This window comes from Periophthalmus magnuspinnatus, chromosome 8, assembly GCF_009829125.3.
Source record: "Periophthalmus magnuspinnatus isolate fPerMag1 chromosome 8, fPerMag1.2.pri, whole genome shotgun sequence".
Taxonomy (NCBI): Eukaryota; Metazoa; Chordata; class Actinopteri; order Gobiiformes; family Gobiidae; genus Periophthalmus; species Periophthalmus magnuspinnatus.
The window spans coordinates 17562822-17583916 of NC_047133.1; the positions used below are offsets into that span (position 1 = coordinate 17562822).

Genomic DNA, 21095 nt, shown 5'->3' on the forward strand with positions numbered 1-21095 from the left:
TTCACAAATGTACTGTCGTGTTTGAGGTCCCTACACAACTGCACTTACACTAAGAGTCAAACGTTTGGACACATCCTCGGATTCAGTGTTTTTATTTATTTATTTTTACTACTTTTTACGTTTTAAATACCCAAGATATCAAATACATTAAGCAAGATATAAGGAATTATGTAGTAATGAAAAAAGTTTAATAACACTACTATTTATTTTTATTTTTATATTCAAATCCTCAAAGCAGCCACCCTTTGCTTTATTTATTTTTTTCTATTTTTTCAATATTACATAGTTCCATTTATCTTATTTTCTTTATTTGATGTCTTCTGAATGCATCTAAAAAATAAAAAGTAGTTTAAAAAAAATCATGGAGTGAAGAGGTGTGTCCAAACTTTTGACTGGTCTTGTACATAAATAGAATTACTGAGTGTAGGCCTCATCTTCTTTGGTCATAGCCTGGTTCTACTTTGCAGGTATAAAACAAACTGCCAGCCACACTGAAAAAAACTCTTTTATTTCTTATAACTCTGAACATGTGCATGGCATTTTTGTACAAAGATGTTTTCATTTATTCTTTCACTACAACTGTAAAAGTCTGTGCTGCAGACCTAACATTTGTGCAAACTATTACTTTCAAAATATGAAATAAAATTTAAAAAAAGTTGAACAGCTTTAGATAAAACTGTTCTAAACCAAATGCACTATAATCTATGTTAATACTATACTTTTTCTAGGTTTAAAAGGACTACAGCTTTGTGAAAATGCTGATCATGAAGTTCTGCTCAGGTCTTTTCTTGTGCAAGTGCTCCCTCTTGTGGACAAATGCTGCAACACACGATGCAGCTTATTTAGGAGTTGTGAGGGGATCATTTCAAGTAGAAGCTAGTAAATGTACCGTAATAACTTTTACTGTCAGTACAAGTACATGCAATAACTGGCATTAATCTATATAACAACAACAATGTACAAACTAAAATGCTTTGGATTAAACAGAACAATACTTGAAAGTTTGAATGTAGAAATAGAAATATTACAAATCTGGTGAATTCTTCCCTTTTTAGATTACATTTTGATATTTACATTATATTACACAATGTGCACTTTCCTATATGTTGGATGGTAGAGTGCTGGCCCACTGACCAAAGGGTTGGTGGTTCAAATCCCACTTTCATAAACAAAGAGAAAACAGCGTAACATGGGCCCTTTAAACTATCGTCCTTTCAAAATAAAACCCTCATTATATTTTCCTTCTCAGCTCCTCTATGGCCTTCTTAAGCTGCATCAGATCCTCCTGTATCTCTTCCAGCACGTCCAGTTTTGACAGTTTTTGGTTAATGCTTGCGAGCACGTCTTCCTCCGGCTCTATCTCCTCTGTTTTTGGACTCTCCTCTATGCACGACCCCATGGCTTGCTCCCAGACCATTTCAAAATACAAATCGATAAACGCCTCCAGCTCTTGTAAGTTACTGTCTCCCCATTCGTCTATAATCTTTTGCAGACTTCCATGTTTGGTAAGCCTTTTGAGAGTCCGGTCCATCAGCATGGGATGGCACAGGGAGCGAACCGGATTGGCCATTTCATTCCTTCCACTTTGCGGATCAGGTAGGAACAAAACAACTGCAGAATTATTTGAAGTTTCACAGTGTAATCTCATGTTTGTTAGCGTGTCTTGTCCAAAAAGCCAAAAAGGGAGTTCGAATGTGAATATTTGACCAGCTGCTGTCCATGTTAATGTTTTTCCATTTGGCAAAGATCTAACACAGGACTGGGAGCCACGCCTATCCTGAATGTTTTCCAATTCACTGATACGTCCAAGCGGGACAAGCTGACTGGAAGTCTCTGAAGCTTCAACTGTTGAAAGTCCAGTAGCTGTAACAAAGAAAACCAGTGTTATTCAAACAGACGTAACTTACAAGTGTCAAAACCACACAGATATAATAAAGTACTGTCATATGCTTGTCAATCTTTATGTCACTTAAAGCCACAGAATGTAAAGAAATGGAGTGAGTGTGACGTCACCCAGCGTTCAGCTCCAGTCAAATAAAACTCATCAAGGCTAGAGCAGATACAGGGAGCCGAAGCATAGCAACACTGTCAGTCAAATCTGTTGCTAATGTTAGCAGGAGTGACCTCAGGGAAAGGAGGCGCCTGATTTGTCTGTTATTAATGTTCATATCTTTATTTACAGACACAGTAATGAAATAAAAACACCAGGATCATGTAGAGCAGGTTAATACGAACATTTAAGACCAAAATGGCAAGTCTGGCAGCAGCAGTTACAGAGAAAGGGGACACAGTTTTTCAATAGAATGTTAATTGGAGCCAGAGTCGATGGAGCCAGAAGTGCGCTCATGATCACTTCCTATTTGGAACGCTGTGGCTAGCAGGTTAGCTATGTCCATGTACGTAGACAGTCTATGATCAAAGCACATATTCCACTTAGCAGCCTTTGAGAAGTAATAAGTTGTAGGGTTGTCCAAAATTCATTACAAAGATACAAATCACTATTAAAATTGATATAGAAACAAGTAGGGCAAAGTTAAATCTACGTTCTAATGTTGTTTCCTCATCACAAACAGACCTGAAGTTGTGTTTTGTTTCATTCACACATGTTTAACACACAAACCCTTCAGATTTAGGCTGAGTTCTTCTCTCAAACTGAAACCACTCTGTTCCATCTTGTGATGTCATCATGTGGTAATACAGGAAGTGCTCCAATGTGTTTTTTTAAAACTCCACATACCTTAACTAGAACCTTTTGCATGATTTCAGCTTTGGAATTGCCAATCTCTACTGAACTAAAGGTAAAAAGAAGTGGTTAACTTAAAAACTACCACTTCATGACATCACAAGGTGGAACAGAGCATTTTGAGCTTTGGAGCTATAGAAAGACTAATAATAAAGTGTTACTCAAACATGTGTGAATGAAACAAAACACTACTCTAGGTCTGTTTTTGAGCAGATAAAAGCATTATAACATGACTTAAAGCTCACAAGAGTCAGTTTTGTGTAATATTGGCCCTTGAATAGGCCCAAAAATAGGAAACATCTAAAACCACATGACATTAATAAGAAACTTATCATTTTGTGTTGAAACTTGAGTCATATATAAAAAGCCAGTGTTCTGGGTGCATCCTTCCTTTAAAGCGTAAAGTCACATGGGGATGTTTTGTAGTCCCTGATAAGGCCTGGAAACTGAAAAATGTGGAAGATTACTCTCATTTTACTGCAACTTGGAGCATTACATGACAAAAAAACATAATAATAGTAATAATTGTGTATGTGTATATATATATATATATATATATATATATATATATATATATATATATATATATATATATATATATATATATATATATATCAAATCTACTCATAAAAGTGAAACCATTTTGAAACTCAACCCAGAAGAACGTCAACAGTCGTGTGCGTCTCGACTGGGATGGGAGACTGCAGGGAATACCAGGTGCCACAGTGGCAAAAACTGTTGTTCTGCCCTTAGGCAAGGCACTTCGCCCACCTTGCCTAATAATAATAATGATAATGACAATAATAATGCCTTAGTCTTATAGAACAGTTTTCCAGACAAAAGTCTAGTCAAAGTTGACACTCACACACCACTTTCATATAATGCAATGTGGGTGAAGTGTCTGTTTTTTTAATGCATACATACAAACATAGTGACCATACATATATAATAGTGACAAGTGGTGGTAAGACATACAAGACATACAAGACATACGAGACATACAAGACATAGCAAGACGTAACAAGACGTAACGTGGTTCATAGACATAACAGCTACTTACAGTTGTATGTGACAAGCCTGTGTTGTGTGTGTGCGTGTGTGTGAGACATTCCCGTGATTTTGGAGGGGGGTACGGTGGAGACAGCAGAGTAATTCGTAAGTGAGAAAGAAGGGCATAGGGAATATAAATGAGAAAATAATAATAATAATAATAATAATAATAATAATAATAATAATAATAATAATAATAATAATAATAATAATAATAATAATAAATAAGGATACAATAACAATTTTTGCCACTGGCGCCTCACTCTGGCACCTGATATTCCCAAAGGCCTCACATCCAAGTAGTACCTTGACCTGGCCCTTTTTAGCTTCTGACATCTGACAAGATCAGACTTTAACAAGGAGGAAAGTGGTGTATGCGTGAGTGTTGTTGGAGATCGGAGGGGCAGACTGACGGAGGTCAGCCTTACCACCACCAAGTATGAAGTGAATGAGCAATGCTCTGTAAAATGAGTGTCCAAAACAACCCTATAACAATCCAATTTATTGTTATTATTATTAGTAGTAGTATGCTGCCTGTCTTTCAAACATGATTGCAGGCATGTCATCTCCATTTCACACTTCTCACATTCACAATCACATTTATTGGTGTATCTAACCACAAATTGCTTCATAATATCTGTGAAGTGTCAACCACAAGATCTTGTCATTATTTGAACTAAGAAAATTAGTAATGGCCGTTAGGTTTACTACTTACGATCATCTGATGAATGTAGTCCATGAGCAACCTTTGCCTCCAGGTTCGGTTGTTTTTGCGGCATTCCCCTTGTTATTCCACCATTTTTAAATAGCTCCCGTCTTTCTTTCATTGCCATGTCCTCTATCAACTCTATCAGTTCTTTGACTTGCTTTGCACATGAGTTTTTATTGTTCAAAACGTGATATCTGTTGCCACACCTGTTGACAATCCTTTGCAGTGCTTGGCCTTCGCTCTCTATGCGTTCTTCTATTCTAGTGTCCTCTATGCAGTCGCCAAAGCTGAACAAAACTATAGATTTTTCCCAGATTTGTGACTCCACTTCTTCCAGCTGAGCTTCAATCGATTTTAAATGAGCATCTTTGAACGCAGAGCTAACATTCACAACCAACAGGAAAGCAGATGAGGTTCTGAAGAGGTCGTAGTTCACGCAGAATGATCCAGGGGTGTCCAGAACTGTTACGTTTTTGCTGTGGACTTGGTTGGATTTGCAGGAGGTAGTTTGAGTTTGGCATTTGAAATAGTCATGAGACAAAATAGTGTTTCCACAAGAGCTTTTTCCTGTTTTACGGCCACCGATCAGCACGAGTTTGAGTTCTGAAAGTGGAATGAAGTTATCTGATGAAAAGAAGTCATAAAAAAGTGGTATCAGTAGCAGTTTAGATTATACACAACATACAAGTAGCAGATATAGTACTATTTACATTATAACTGTGGTTCTCAAACCTTTCACATAAACCCAACAAACCTACAGAACAACTAAGAAAATATTTAGCCTTCTGAGTTCCTCTAGATTTAAACCAAATCCATAACTATATAACTTACAGACTAGGGCTAAACCAGGTATAAAATAGGACTACACCTCCCTCTAGACTGAAGACGTCACAAATATAAAGACCTAAACAAAACAAAACCAAAAGGATATGTGGATTGAGTTCAAACTGAAGAACAAGCCTAACATGCTTACATTAGCAGCCAATCAGTAGAAGTATGGAAATGTAGCTACTAATGCTGCATTTCAGGATAAGAAGATGTTACTCTCTCCAATGTCTTTTTCAATGGATAAATGTAGGAAAAACATAGAGTTGTGCACCGACCTTGATTGAAGCCATTTTATTATAATTTGTTCCAATATTTTTAGATTTAACACATAGTTTTACTGTAAAGTGTCTTTGAGTGTTCATAAAAGCTCTATATAAATTCCGTAGATTATTTTTAAAACAGTGACTTCAATGAGATGATGTAATTTCTCAGTCATCCAGGTCTGATCCATCGTAAAAGCCAAAAGTAAAATCTGTCAACTGGACAAAAAGTTGTAGAAGTGAAGACATTTCCCTGCTCATCCAAGCTACGTCTTCAGTTCTGGTCAGATTGCCAAGTATGACTCAGGCACAGTGCACACTTAGTGTAGCACAAAAGACCTAGCCTAAAAACAGAAACTGTAAACAACAGCTGTTTCCTGTTTCAGTGTAGTTAGCTCCTTGGTTCAGACAGATTTAACCTCCTGAGACCCGAGCTCTTGCAGGACTTTATTTGCAAAATCTATTCAGTGCTCGAACACATACATTTTCTGTAAAAAAACAAAATGAGAAAGAATTGTGCCTCTAGAAACAGGAAGACATATGCCTTTAAATAAAAATTAAATTAAATTAAAAAAAAGAAAATAAATTAAAATACAATAAAAAATAATAAAATACAATAAAATAATAATAATAATAATAATAATAATAATAATAATAATAATACAATACAATACATAAATAAATAAATTAAAAGAATAAATAAAAAATAAATACAAATAAAAAAATAATAAATATTCTAAACTCTTAGAAATATTCAAAATTGAACATGTTCTTGTTGCTGTTCTTCTTCTAAAAATTTGCACTGTGGCCTAAACAACCCAAAATGTGTTGTCCACAGATGAGGATACCAGGTCTCAGGAGCAGTGTCCACCAGCAATCTGACTAGAACTGAAGAAGCGGGTCTGACCAGAACTGAAGAAGCGGGTTGGATGAGCAGCCAAACATCTTCACTCGCACAATCGTACACTCGTTTAGCCAGTTGACAGATTTTACTTTTGGCTTTTACTTTGAATAAGAATGTAAAAAAACATATCCTAATTTCACCTGCCAGGTGTTGTTCTGTGTCATATTGTGATGCTTTTCCAAATAATTACAGTAAAAATCACATGTAGCTTTGACTCACCCAGCTTCATCCTGGCTGTTTCCCGTTGCCTCTCCCTGCGCATCCTTCGCTCCTGCGCTCTATCAGCCTCTTCTCTCATCTTCTGCTCCAAATTTCGGCTCACGCTGCTCTCAATTTCAAAATACCAGTTGCTCTCACAGGCTGAGACCATCTCTTCAATTTTTCCAATCAACTCCCTGACCTGAAACCCATCACCTTTAGTTTTATTGTTGAAAACATGGTACCTGTTTTTGCATCTGTCCAAAACCCAGTGCAGCGGCGTTCCTTCACTCTCTATATAATGTTCTGTGGTGGTGCCTCCCAACCAGTCTCCAAAACTGAACACAACAATAACTCGACTCCAGATTTGATCACTAATAAGTCTGATGTGTTCTTCCACTGCTCTCCTGTAGGTGTCAGTAAAGGAGCGGTCCACCCGAATTATCAACAGGAAGGCGTGGGGCCCGGATGGGCACACGGACAGGCTTAAAACCATCTCCCTTTGGTCAAACATGGGAGTTTCATCACTGAAGTAATTGCACCACCATCCAGGAGTGTCCACCACAGTCACCTGTCGACCAAAAACAAGAGCTTTTCCAACATGATTTTGAGCAGTTCGTGTTGTTCCATGTTTGTTCTGGTTGTTTCCAAGAATTGTGCGAAAAACTGAAGATTTCCCAGAACCCTTTGCTCCCAGCAAGACAATTCTGATGTCTGTCATGGATCTCAGGTTCTCTGAAAGACACCAGAAGACAAACGGGGACTTTTTCACTTTCAAACAGGCTTCTTTTAAAACAACAGTAAATTGATTAGTCTGGGGCTAAACTGTCCACAGTTTGGTGGTTTTCCAAACTATTCTTTTCAGTTTAATAAAGCTTCCTGTCAAAGGAAGTGGTCCTCGTGTCAAAAGTGTGATACATATTTGAAACAAAAGTGGATTGTTCTGATTACATACTGTACGTTATTGTCAATGACAAATAAAGGTGCAGTGTGTAACTTTTTTTTTCCTTTGCCTAGAATGTTCCACAGTATGGCATTAAGCTTTCTCCATAGACACAAATAATTGATACCAGCGGGCCAAGTTACAGGTCAGAACCATGGAGAGGCGAGTACCCTCACAGTTAGAGCACATGTTTTTCAGGGTATTTTATAGTAGTAAATACTCCTGTAATTATATATATATATATATATATATATATATATATATATATATATATATATATATATATATATATATATATATATATATATATATATATATATATATATATATGTATGTATGTATATATATATATACATGGATTTAATGCCATACTATGGAACATTTGAAACAAAGCAACAACAACCATGGAGACAGGCAGGTAACTCACCTTCCACCAGAAAAGTTACACTTTACCTTAAAATCTAGGGCTTCTTTCTCAGCACCTTTAAAAGTATCAACATTTACCATATACCTGTTTTTTTCATGTCTATGTGCTAAAGTGCTCGTGTACTCATGTGCTCGTGTGCTTACGTGCTAGCATGGCCAGCTGAGACTATGTCCTATGTCTAAAAATAACTAATAAATACCAAATAAAGCGTCTTCACTCTTATCACACAGCACATTTAGAACAAGAGCAGAACACCACTGCCCAAAGTCATAAAATCATTGGCACTTTCGTTTTGTGAACAGCTTCATTCTTAGAATTATTTGGTCAAATTCTTCTTGTACTTGAAACTGGTGTCGTCCTATAAAAGGCTGACATAAGTAGAACACAAATCTTCCCCAAAGCAAAAACCATAACATCCTGATTGTCTGGTTTCTTGGTTACAATCACATGACTCTATAAAATGCTCTATAAAAAGCTTTGTACAGTGGTGTGGCTTGTAACGTTTGGAAATTAATAGATATATGCTGAAATAACAGCCCTTTGGCTCACTTAAAGGTGTACTATGTAACTTTTCTAATGGGGGGTCCATAACCTGGTGGTCTCCATGGAGATGTTTTTGCTTTGCCCAGAATTCTACACAGTATGGCATTTTCTGTCTTGTATTTATTTAATTACGTTGTTTCTATTGTTGATAAAACTACCTTGAAAAACCTCATCTAAATCATCTGTTTGTCTCTATGGAGATAGTTTAATGCCATGCTGTGGAATATTGCAGACAAAGCAAAAAAAGACAGGCAGTTGGCTGAATCTCCAGCTCCTTTAAGAGAGACATGGATATATTGTTTTTACACATTTATGTATGAAAAGTGTAAAATAAAACTATAGACTGTGTAAAGAAGTGGACTAAGTGAGTATGACGTCACCCACAGCGTTCAGCTTCAGTCAAATGAAGCTCATCGTTGCTAGAGCAGTTATAGGGGAGAATTTGGAGCCGAATTACACATTTGAAACCCTGGCTGTGAGTATCATAGCAACCAAAGAGCCAATCCGGAGCGAGCCTGTTGAAGGTAATGCCTCTTCCCGCACGCACCACTGGTTTAGTAGGGACCGGGCGCTGAGCAATGCTATCAGTCTATCAGTGATCTTGGGGAAAGAAGGTGCCTGATTTGTCTGTTATTAATGTTCATATCTTGATTTACAGACACAATAGTGAAATAAAAAACCCCGGATCATGTAGAGCGGGTTAATACAAACATTTTAAGATCAAAATGATGAGTCTGACACAAACAGTAAAAGCTAAAGTTAAATCTGTCAACTGGACAAAGAGTTTTAGAGTGAAAACGTTTGACTAAGCCGCCTCTTCAGTTCTGGTCAGATTACTGGTGGACCCTGCCTTATATCTGTCTGAAAGGAGGAGCTAACTACTCTGAAACTGTAAACAGCTGTTGTTAACAGTTTCAGCCTAAATGGCCCTAATGGCTCGCTCTATTGTTCTATTTGTTTCCTTTGTTTGCTTTGGGTCTGAAAATGGGGTTATAAATCAGAGATAGATTTTTGATTTTTTTGATTTTTTTTATTAGTTTATTTGAATAGGGACAATGCACATTAATCAATATTTCTGTAAATGTGCCAGTATTAGCTATACAGCTAGTTTCCAACTGCAGTCCCTATGGCAAGATGTAAAATGCCACCACACATATAATACAAAGTTTGTATAAATAATTAGTTTGGTTATTAGTAAAATGTTCTAAAAATTAGTACAGGTAAGCAGGCAATTAGTAAAACACTGTGACAAAGACAGACAAAATCTATAGACATAACACAGAACAGATGAGGCCGGCAGCAGCACATGGCAGCACAATTTCACATTGATTGATTCCGAAGTAACAATTTTTTTACCATGATTTTAAAAGTCCTGAGTGACTCCACACTTCTGATGTGAGGCGGGACAGTGTTCCAAAACTGGACCGCTCGAACTGAGAAAGCAGATTGGCTAAATGAGCTTTTTCTCAGAGACACAACCAGATTGTTTGAGGCAGCAGCTCTGGTGTTTCTACCACTCTGTGTAAAAAATTTAGAGAGTGGAGGAGGAGCAAGGCCATGAAGGATTTTGAAGACCAAGTTAGCATCCTGAAATTTTACTAGACTGTCCCAATTTAAAAGTTTATGTTTACTCAAGACTTTACAATGGTGATGGCAAAAAGGTTTCATATCCAGGACTTTGAGAGCCTGTTTATAGGCTGAATGGATTGGTTTCATTGTCGTCTTGCAGCCCTGAGACCAGGAGGTGACACAGTAAGTCAGGTGTGGCATTATCATTGCATCAAAAAATAAATTTGCAGCTTCTTGGTTTAAATTATGCCTGATATGTCTAAAATTTCCTATATTTAGTTTCAATTAGATGATATCTAAGGCTTCCATTCCTGTTCAAAAAAGGATTGTCTTTCCTAACAAAAATAGCTTCTCTAACTCCCCTCTCAAACCATTCCTGACAGCAGCAGTTATAGAATGAGGGGCAACAGTTTTTCAATAGAAAGTGAACTGGAGCCAGAGTCGATGGAGCTGGAAGTGCACCCATGATCACTCCCCGCGGCAGCTAGCAGGTTAGCTATGTCCATTTATATATACAGTATGATTAAAACAGAAAAACATAGACATTTGTTTAGTGCACTTACCCCTCTGCACGGCCCTTTGCTCCCTCATCCTTTTAAACCGTGAGCGTGCCCTTTCCTCTATCCCCCTCTTCTCCTCTGTGACCCTGCGTAACACCAGCTCCGGCACCTCGAACATTGCGTTGCCATTGGACTCCACCATCCTTTGTATCTTCACCATCAGTTCAGGTATTCGGGCGTCATCGTGAAGGACAACGCTGTGACACCTACGGGTGCACTTGTGGTATACCCACTGTAACGCCTTTCCCGCTCTTTGGATGTGTTCCTCTGCCTCTGTAAGCCTCCAGCTATCAGTGAACGCAAGCACCAAGAAACAGTGGTCCCAGACAGTATCCCCTAGCAACCGGACGTGCTCCTCCACTGCTTTGCGTCGCTGTTCGGTGAATATTGACCTCGCCTTCACCACAATAATGAAAACGTGTGGACCTGGGTTGCATAGAGTCACGCTGGTCACTATCTCCCTCTTGACCAGTTTAGAGGTGTCTTGAGGGGTCAGGTCGCACCACCATCCTGGAGTGTCCACCACAGTGAGCCAGTGCATCCCCGAGACACCCAGTCGCCGGCAACAACATGTCCGCTCCTTAGTTACGAATTCCTCCTTTCCCAAAAGTAGGTTGCCCAATTGACTTTTGCCTGAGTTTCTGCCTCCAAGAAGGACGATCTGTAGCTGAGGCTTATGCCAGCCATTACCTAAAAACACAAAAATAAAGTATTCAAATGTACTTCTTTGGGTGAAATCTTAAAAAATAAAAAATAAAATAAATAAATGAATAAATGAACAAATAAATAAATAAATAAAAATGAAAATGGAAATTAAATAAAAATGGAAGTGAAATAAAAATAAAATAAAATAAAATAAAATAAAATAAATGAAAATGAAAATGAAAATGAAATAAAAATGGAAAGAAATAAAAATGGAAGTGAAATAAAAATAAAATAAAATAAAAAAAAACAAAACCAATACCAAACCAATCACCAATACTAATCATAACCAATAATAAATTTGAGTTTTTGCAATCAAATAGCAAAGGCTGTAATTATTTTGAATAGAATGTTCTACTACCGACTTTAGTTTAGACTAAGGATTCACCGATCCAATACTGGCATCTGTTATTGGTGCCGATACTGCAAAATTAGCTGGCTCAGATATCAGTTTCCAAATATCAGTTCAGTCGATTTTCTGGTTGGACATTTAAATTGATGTAATGAGACTATTCTCTGGTTCTGCTTGGTCCAGAAAGTCTCAGAATGTTTGCACTTTTATTTATACAAACTTGTTCTATTGTTACTTGAGCGATAAGTAACAGCTATGTAACATGTTTTAAATCAGTTTGATCTGATTTTATGCTTGTTTAAAGGAAATAAATGCTGTTTTCTGTTGCTCTGGTATTGGCTGATAGGGGGTATTGGGAGATACTTAAAGCTATAGGATTAAAATTGGTATCGGAAATGAAAGAGCTGGATCGATGCCTCCCTAGTTTAGGCTTTAGCAAGTTCTGAAATGCATGGGATTCTTAGATGAGTTTATCAGTTCATATTTCAGTCTTCTCTCAAATGTTACACCAGGATCACTCTGAACAGAATCCTGTGCTTTTTAAATATATATCACATGTTTAATCCTAATACTCAAGAATCATTTCCAAAATTGTGCGGCTCGTGTGGAAAATGTTATTAAATCTTAGTAAGTACAAGGAAATACTGAAGGTGAGGCGTGTCGAGCGTTACACCCAAAGGAAGTAACGTAAGAATTTAAAAGGTAAACGATCATCATCTTTTCTACCTTCAATACACTCAAAGCGCTTTATGTCAAGAAACCATTCACCCATTCACACACACATTCATACACCAGTGTACACAGACACTGGGGGACGAGGCGGGTTAAGTGTCTTGCCCAAGGACACAACAACAGCATTCATCTGTGGGAGCTGGAATCGCGCCGTCAACCTGTGGGTCAGTGGATTTGACGGCTCAACCGATGATGTTTATGTCAAAAGTGGGATTTGACAAATACTTTACCAACTGAGCTTCTGTCGTCCAGTGTTTGGGCTCGTGGCAAACTTGTCTTTACAAACTGATATTGTCACGTACATCTTATTGACAAACAGATATTAACATTAATGGAACAACTGAAATCATGTCTCAACCAGAAAATAAAACTGGCTCTACAGGCTCAGGCAAAACTAGGCTTTTTGTACTGAACAACTGGAAAATTAAAGAAGTGACCTATTCTCAGAGATGGGAAGAAAAGTTTGAAAATGTATTTAGTTACAAGTGTGTTAAAATGTGTTTTGTAATGTATTTTGTTACATGGTCCTATTAGAGTACTGCACTGCATTCTGAATACTTTTACACTGAGTCACATTGAAATTATAGAGTAAAGACGCAACATACGGTTAAAAACAGGTTTATGTTTGTTTCACTGTTTGTTCTGCATTTCCATCACTAATTAGAGAAGTAAAAATTACACAAGCCTCACCACAATTTCCAGTTTGACGCTTAAATTGTGTGATCAAATGCTGCAATGGATTCTTTGAGTTGAGAAAAGTAACTGTACTCTGAATACCACCAAATGAAAAAGTAACTGTACCAGAACGCAGTTACTCTAAAACAGTATTCTGAATATTTTCTCAGTACATGCATTCAGATTATAAATAAAACTAAAAGGTAAACTCACATGTTGGGGCTTTGCCAGTTTCCATTTGTAATCCCTGTATCTCAAGAACAACACGACGTTCTGTGCGCATTCGTCATGGTGAAATGGGCAAACCCAATTGTGGAATTTCAGTTTTATGATTTCTGGGGTCTGAAGGTTGTTGGTAATAAGTGATCAGACTGTGAGGAAGATAAACACACCCTGGAGAAGGTCAACAGTCCAGGGAAGAGAACAACAACCGGCTTTTACTACTGACAACAGAAGGAGGAAACAATAAAGAAGCATTTATCTGTTTTGATCTCTTTGATTATTAACTAAAATAAATGTCTAGTACCAGTGTTAAAGGGCCCATGTGACGCTATCTTCTGATCTGTGCTCTAATGTTGTTTCCTTATCACAAACAGACCTGGAGTTGTGTGTTGTTTTCTTGACAGAGGTGTGATTTAAGTGTATTCATGTTGTGAAGGAAACATTGTCATCATCTGATCTGTGTGAGTCTGTCAGATCCAGACCAGACATTAGACATTTACATGAAGCTCTGTCTGTCTTCCAGGAAAGCCTCATCTTACCTGTCCTCAGCTGTAAAAGTTCATTATCTCATGGGTGTGAAGCAAAAGTCGCGCTGCTTTGAAATGTTTGTCGCCTTGTCATACTGGTATAACTACTCAGAGGTCAGATGCTCAGAGACGAGGGGAGAGATGCGCTAAGTGAAAAGTAAAAGCTGAAAATAAAATCTGTCAACTGAACAACTTTTTTTGTGCAATTTTGCATGCTTTTTTACAGTGTATGAACGTGCATTGTGTTCTGCGTCCTGATTGGCTGAGGGACTGTAGACCATTGTCCATCAGTCTCCTGCGTGCCGTGTCTCCTGTACAGTACAGAATGTGTTCAGACAAATTTACATAAAAGTTCAATCAACACTACAGCAGAGCAGTGCCAGGACGAAGAGGCACGATCAGATGAACTGTGAAATATGCGTGAGTCACTATTAATTAAACAAGAGAGAAATGAGAGAAAATGTTAATGCCTGTGTGAGAAAAGTGTATAAAGTGTGTGGTGAGGGATTTTACAGCTGCAAAACATATAGAATAATTGTAAAAAAAATAAAGATGACAACTTTGTGGATTTCGCCTATTGTGGGTTATTTTTAGAACGTAACTCCTGTGATAAACGAGGGGCCACAGTTCACTGAAACACCTTTTGTTTACAGTTTACAGTTTCTATTGAGGTACACTACACAGAGCTGCACTCTAGCTAGCATCCTAGCTTGCTCTGTTATTTTTGTTTCCTTTGTTGGCTTTGGGTCTGAGGATGGAGTTACACATGGGGGATAGATGATGTCTAAAGCCCGCATTCCTGTTCAAGGAAGGATTGTCTTTTCTAACTTTTCTCTGGCTAAGAGCTGAACTATCTTCAAAGGAGAGGTTAGAGGCTTTGAGTTGGAAATGTACAACGGACTGGGGTCCAGAGGAGCTGGGAGAGACTCATGGAGACTTGCTTTTCCATATCTGCTCTAAGAAAGAATAAAACATTTTTGTATTTCATAATTTGCCAGGCTTCACAAATGGATTATTCATCAAGAGATTTTTACACAACACATGTTTAACACACAAACCCTGCGTATTTAGATTGAGTTCTTCTTGGAAACTGAAAACAGTTTCCAAGAAGTGTGGACAGTTTCCACCTTGTGATGTCATGTGGTAGTACAGGGAGTGCTCTGCTGAGTTTTTAACTCCATCCAGCCCTGGAATTGCCAATCTCTACTGAACTAAAGGTAAAAGGTAAAACTTGAAAACTACCACTTCATGACATCACAAGGTGGAACAGAGCATTTTAAGCTTTGGAGATGTAGACAGACTAATAATAAAGAGTTAGTCAAACATGTGTGAATGAAACAAAACTCAACTCCAGGTCTGTTTTTGAGGAGGTAACAGTATTATAACACGGCTTAAAGCTCACAAGAGTCAATTTTGCGTAATATAGGACCTTTAAATCGGTGTACTGAAAATAGTCCATGGTCCAAGAATTTGATTTAGGTGAAATTAGAAAAACTAACTGAATAACTGAATATATGTACCAAAAATACATATTCTGAATACTCATTTAATAACTGTATTCCAGTACAGTTACTTTTCATTTGGTTTCATACAGAATACAGTTACTATTCTAAAATCTAAGAAATACTTGGTGCTACTTGATTACACAATTTTTTTCTTTGGACAGCACAGTATTGAGAAAAAAAATAAAATACCGCTCTTGCAGTGTGCGTGCAATTTACTTCTCTACTTAGACATGAATAAATGCAGAACAAATGTGTCAGTATATGTCATTCAGAATACAGTACTCTGACTGGACCATGTAACAGAATACATTACAAAACACATTTTAATGGTATTCAGTATTCTGTAACTAAATACATTTCAAATTATTCTTCCCATTACTGTTCATGGCACATACTGACTATTGGACTATTTGGCAAGTGCAATGGATAAATTTTAATAAGGTCTGTTAAGGTCTGTTATGATGTTAATCAAATTATGAACGTGCTAAAAGTAAACCTCTCAGCCTTTTCAGCAGATCTCAAACATTTGCTTTTCAGCCCTGTTCAAAAATGTAGTATCCACCTTAAAAGTACACATACCATTTTATATGTATTCGCTCGATCTCTTTCAACGAGTCATCTCGCCTCCTGCTGATGCTGTTGTTCCCGGGACATTAAACCCCGCCCCTCCGCTCTTTCCCTTTAAATAAACCAAACCGGCTGCTCTGGGACACAGCGGCTGTTAGCTTCTCTGTGACAGGGAGGCACCAACAAAACTGCAAAAATGGGCTTTACCGTGCGCGTGGAGTACTGGTAATTACTGCATAATTACTATTTTTAAAACTGTTTTAATTATCCACATGTTGGTTGAAGTGCATTCATGTGGGTTTAAGCGATAGCGGGGAAAAATGGATAAGATTCATTAGCAGCCGCTGTTAGCATTTAGCCTAGCTTCAAGTAGCAAGTGCACGAACGCAGGGTTTTGTGGTAAAAGTTGTGATCATGTTGTGTGTTTTGTTTCAGCGGGGGATGAGGTTACGGGCCCCGCTATCAGGAGCTCGCCCGGACGGTGAAGGATGAGTTTCCTGAGGCGGATGTGTCTGGCTTCGTGGGAAGAAGAAGTAAAGACATGATGTGCTTAATTGTGATGAATTTGGAGACGGAAAGGGTGTTGTTTTAATGTGCATGTTTGTGTTTGGTGTCACAGGCAGCTTTGAGATCGAAATCAACGGTCAGCTGGTCTTCTCCAAGCTCGAGACGGGCGGCTTCCCCTATGAGGATGATGTAAGTGCAAATGTGGAGTTGCAAAACAGATTAGACCCAGTGAGGAGTTACCAAACTGATCTCCGCTTTATATCTCACCTGTTTCTGCAAATCTGCCTCTGAAAGCTCCAGGAAAAAATAAAAATATATACATTTTATCTTAAGCTTTGCATCAGTGTTAATTTTGTAGACTTAAAAAATGTCAGTTTTGTTTATGAAAATGTCAGAAATGAGTAAATGTATAATTAAAACTGGCTGTGGAACTGTACATTCAAGTTCTGCTGTTCAAGCCCAGTGCTCCAAACCAGACCAGAAATGCAATACAGTTTTTTTTTTTTCATGTAAATTCAAATCATTTTTAGTTTTATAGCACATTCAAAACAACCAAACAAGTTGTGCTTTACAACAAGAAATTATGTGGACTAGTTAAGCAATAAAACAAATGTATAATATAAAAAAACAAATCTGATGTGTGTGCGCATATAGTTATTTATTTTATTTTTTATTAAAATTGATTTCCAAGATGATTGTGGGTTGACTACAGCTATTTGGAGTGGATTACCTAAATTTGCATTCTTTTCTAAAACTAGAAAAGCAAAACAACTAAAAGTAAAAATTTCTCGAAAGTCCAAGTCTACAACAAAATTTAAAATGTCATGTCATAATTGACACTGTTTGACATATTTGTCACTTTAGTTTCAAGTTTGTTTAACAGGGAGAACGAGTGTGTATCCACAATAGATTAAAAGGATTAACTAGTCATGTTTGGGTTTGCAATTTGGACACATGAAGGCTACACCTAGAGTCACTCCCAAACACTTCAGCTACTGAGACTGTTGCGTGGGATGACACTGCACATTTCAGAAACCTGATCTTTGTTTGTCTTGCCTTTTTAGGTTTGGTACAGAACCCACATCAATATCACTTCCACATACACATAATATTGCCCTGTGGTAACCCATGAAACTCATTAGACTATGTCTCTTTAACCAGAAATGCATTATTAGTTTTAGTTTTTTGGATGGATAATCTAATGGCCTCCATATGTTACACTTTCAGACTTCATTCTGGGCACTCGATTAAGGAAGCATGCACCAGACCGCATTTTTGCATGATCTGGGTGTAGTGCGTGAACATTCAGGAAGAGGCATGACACTCCTTTTCATACCACAGTGATGATGAACAACATGCATACTTGTACCATGCATATTACTTTTACCAATGCGAGTTTAAACAATGTGATGTTTAGTAGCTTACATTTGTCAAACTATTCAAGAAAGTTCAGTATTTCCTGTTTATTTAATCGTGTCAGTAGCACAAAACCTGACCTGGCTCTCAGCAGACTGTAGCGCTCTGAATAGAGTTTACCCATCAATTTTGGATGGCTCTTGCTGAAAGCCATTGGACCAAACGATTAGAGCATTCAGAGATTTGACGCTGATTGGTGGAAACATCACAACAGCAGAAAAAGTCAACTTGAATTTACATCTAGTTCAGAGAGGGACACAGGCGTCTTACCTGTCCACAAATGCTTATAGTATTTTCGCTAAAATAGGCTGAAGTATGTCTGTCAGTGTCGCCTTTGTCACAGTGTGGCTCTGTGATTGGTCAGTCACATGCGCTTCAACTGGATCTGAACAAGATGGATTCTCAAAACATCGTGCAAATTAATCTTTCTGGGAAGGCTGAACAATACCAGTTTTGGCATCTGTCAATAGATGTTTTTTTTTTTTAAATTGGGGACAACTCTAGCCAAGTGTTGAATAAACCCTGCCTTTTTGTTGTAGATCATGGATCAAATCCGAAACGCAGCTTCTGGAAAAAATGTAAAAAAGATCACCAAAAGCCGCCCTCCATGTGTCATCATGTAAGCACCCATCCGTGAGCGGCAGGGCATCGACGGGCAGCGTCTCCACCAAATCCGCTTTGCAACGCACCTCCTGACATGATCCTGACATCTACAGAGGCTCCAACTCCCAACACCATCTGGACTTTTGCCTATATTGGAGGATCAGCCTTTTCTAATACTAAACCTTGCTCTCTGGCTCCTCTCCCAGTCAACATCTCGGGACTCTAGGCTGTTAATGATTATAGTAGCTCCAAATAACAGGGTTACTGTATGATGAGTCCAACCTCGAGTCCCTCCTGATGTGAATGAAGAAAAGGAGAAGAGAGCAGACATGCCCTGACGCCTCACTGTTTGTTTCTTTCGCCTAAAACAAATTTTTGTATCGTTTTATCAGATTGTGGTTAGGATTTTATATAAAGGTAATGCAACATGATGGTATGTCTGAAAAGACGTGCTCTGTACCTCAGTCTCTCCTACCACTCAAGGCATTTCTGCATTTACATTTTGCATTTGAAAAAATCCAGGAAACATTGATGTTTGGTTTTGTGTCGCAGATTATTATTATTTTAACTCTTCAGGTATGACTGCCACTGTAAAATCAGGTCACACATACTGTAATCTCTTGTGATTGTTTAAATAAATGCCATAAATCTTAATGTAATGGCTTTGTTTTTTTATTCCAGCCATAAACTGTCCACCTGTTTACTGTAAGAGAGTTTAATATAGATCCTCCTCTGGGACTGTGTCTATGCAACTGCTACTGATGCACCAATAGTTACACAAGGTGGCACTACATACTACAGAGCAAAGACTTTCCCCCCCCCCCCCCCCCCCCCTCCACCTACTGATAACACCCTCACTAGAAACAAGGGATTAAAGTAGGGGTGGGTAGTTTTTGACACACGGGCTACAATGGTTTCTAAAATTTGACAGAGGCCTTGCCAGGATATATGTATATATATATTACATTAGAGATTTGGCCTGTAACATGTAGCAAATTGAATATACAAGACTCATTGTACAAAGCAGAAAAACGCTGAACAAGGTTTACTCTTACTTATTTTAATATAATTTGGTCATGTTCGGTGGGCTGGATTAATAAGCCCAAAGGGCTGTAGTTTACCCATGTCTGGTTTAAAGACTCGTGTAACTTTTCAAAGGGTCACCTGGAGATATTTTGTTTAGCCTTGTATGTTTCAAGGTATTTTAGCAAATAAACACAACTGATTTAACCAGGTATACAAGTTGCACTCGTTTAATGTGGAACATTCCAGGCAAAACATTAACAAAACCTAACTTATCAAATGTGTTGGGTGTTTTTTTAGTTTATTTATTTATTTTGTATTGCATTGTTGTAAACTTGAAACAATTGAACTGTTGTAATACTCATATTTGTGTTTTTTTTTTTAAATCTATATATCTGAAACTTTAAAATTAGTCTTTCTTCTATATCCATTCCAAAAGTTTAATTTTGTCTCTCCTCTTCATGAGTTTGTGAGAGATTAAGACTAAAGCGTAGTGTAAATGTACTGGGAGGGTCCTCTATTATAAGCACACACATATGGACACAGCAGATAGTCACTACAGTCTCTGATAACGGCACTTACTCTGAAATTCATTCTCTTTAAGTTGAGCTCAGAGTCTTTGAATTCTGTAGGATTTTCAGATGAGTTGTGCCACTTGATTTCCAAGACCTGGCACTCAACCGATTTTATAAATGATAGTCATTCCACAGACAAACATGATGAAACTGAAGCAGAATTGTTCTGTGTAGACGTCTTGACTGGTTCCTCACAGTACAGAGGTGACATGGCTCAGTCCTGACCCTGATCCTGACTCGGACTCTGACCTTGACCCTGTCCCACACTGGAGGCCCTGCTTTTGTATAGCAGACCTGCAAGAAAGGCTTACATTTGTTGAACTATTTGTAATTTTAGCTATAGGCGAGGCCTCCATACCCCTCCACACTCCCTAAGACAAGGAAATCCCAAGGACGTAAACAAGGTGACGTGTTTAGATATTTTCCATATGATATGGTGAATGGAAAACTGCCCCCTGCAGTGGCCCTCATAGAGTCTGAGCTGTGACTTTGGGCCTGAGGAGGGCGGAGCGGCCCATTGGGCTGGGATATCCCTGTGTCCAGGTGCCTCTCTCTGATAGAGCTGTTTGTCGGTCGCTCGCCCCTTATCTCTCTCTCCCCTCACTCGTTACTAAGCGACACCAGGTTCGGGGTCCCGGGGCGACGTAGTTAGATTTGGGTGTTCCCGCTCTTTTGCTAGTGTCAGTCGTTTTGTGCTGAAGAGGAGCGTTTGTCTCTGAGGCTCACAGAGCAGAAGGAGCTGTTCAGGTGCTGCAGACCAGGAGCACCTGTGCACAGGTAAGGGGCGTGGCTTCTTTCACTTCTATAGGTCAATCTGACCGGTGGGCCCGAGGGTGCAGAGGTCAGGCTGCAAAGAGTTAACTGTGGTCTTGGATTTGTTTGAGAAAAAAGGCGGAAGATGGTGATAAGATAACAAAATACTAATTGTAAATAAAAAAACATAATTTTCACTAAA

General features: G+C 38.2%; 2 protein-coding genes across 3 annotated transcripts; one reads left to right on the forward strand and one right to left on the reverse strand.

Annotated features, from left to right (window-relative positions):
- Positions 1–529: 529 nt before the first annotated feature.
- On the reverse strand, positions 530–13477 carry si:ch211-214j24.15 (GTPase IMAP family member 8). 2 transcript variants are annotated; one of them, XM_055223618.1, is made up of 5 exons: positions 13409–13477; positions 10738–11424; positions 6714–7427; positions 4509–5126; positions 530–3189 (listed from the first exon to the last, which is right to left on the reverse strand). In XM_055223618.1, the coding sequence occupies exons 1-5, from the start codon at positions 13431–13433 to the stop codon at positions 3149–3151; spliced, it is 2085 nt and encodes a 694-aa protein (XP_055079593.1). In that variant the 5' UTR covers positions 13434–13477; the 3' UTR covers positions 530–3148. The 2 variants fall into 2 exon arrangements, with proteins under 2 accessions (XP_055079593.1, XP_033827107.2); XM_033971216.2 differs by having other exon boundaries at positions 536–1863.
- Positions 13478–16153: 2676 nt separating this feature from the next.
- LOC117374891 (migration and invasion enhancer 1-like) lies at positions 16154–19196 on the forward strand. Its single transcript, XM_033971098.2, has 4 exons — positions 16154–16241; positions 16452–16549; positions 16636–16712; positions 18479–19196. Exons 1-4 carry the CDS (start codon positions 16213–16215, stop codon positions 18560–18562), a joined length of 288 nt encoding a protein of 95 aa, XP_033826989.1. The 5' UTR covers positions 16154–16212; the 3' UTR covers positions 18563–19196.
- The last annotated feature ends 1899 nt before the right edge of the window (positions 19197–21095 follow it).

Coding starts and splice junctions, on each gene's coding strand:
- si:ch211-214j24.15 (XM_033971216.2), bottom strand. CDS start 13,433: ATGGAAACTGGCAAAGCCCCAACAT. Junction 11,425..13,408: donor AACTGGCAAAGCCCCAACAT/GTGAGTTTACCT, acceptor TTGTGTTTTTAG/GTAATGGCTGGCATAAGCCT. Junction 7,428..10,737: donor GCAAAGGGCCGTGCAGAGGG/GTAAGTGCACTA, acceptor GGTGTCTTTCAG/AGAACCTGAGATCCATGACA.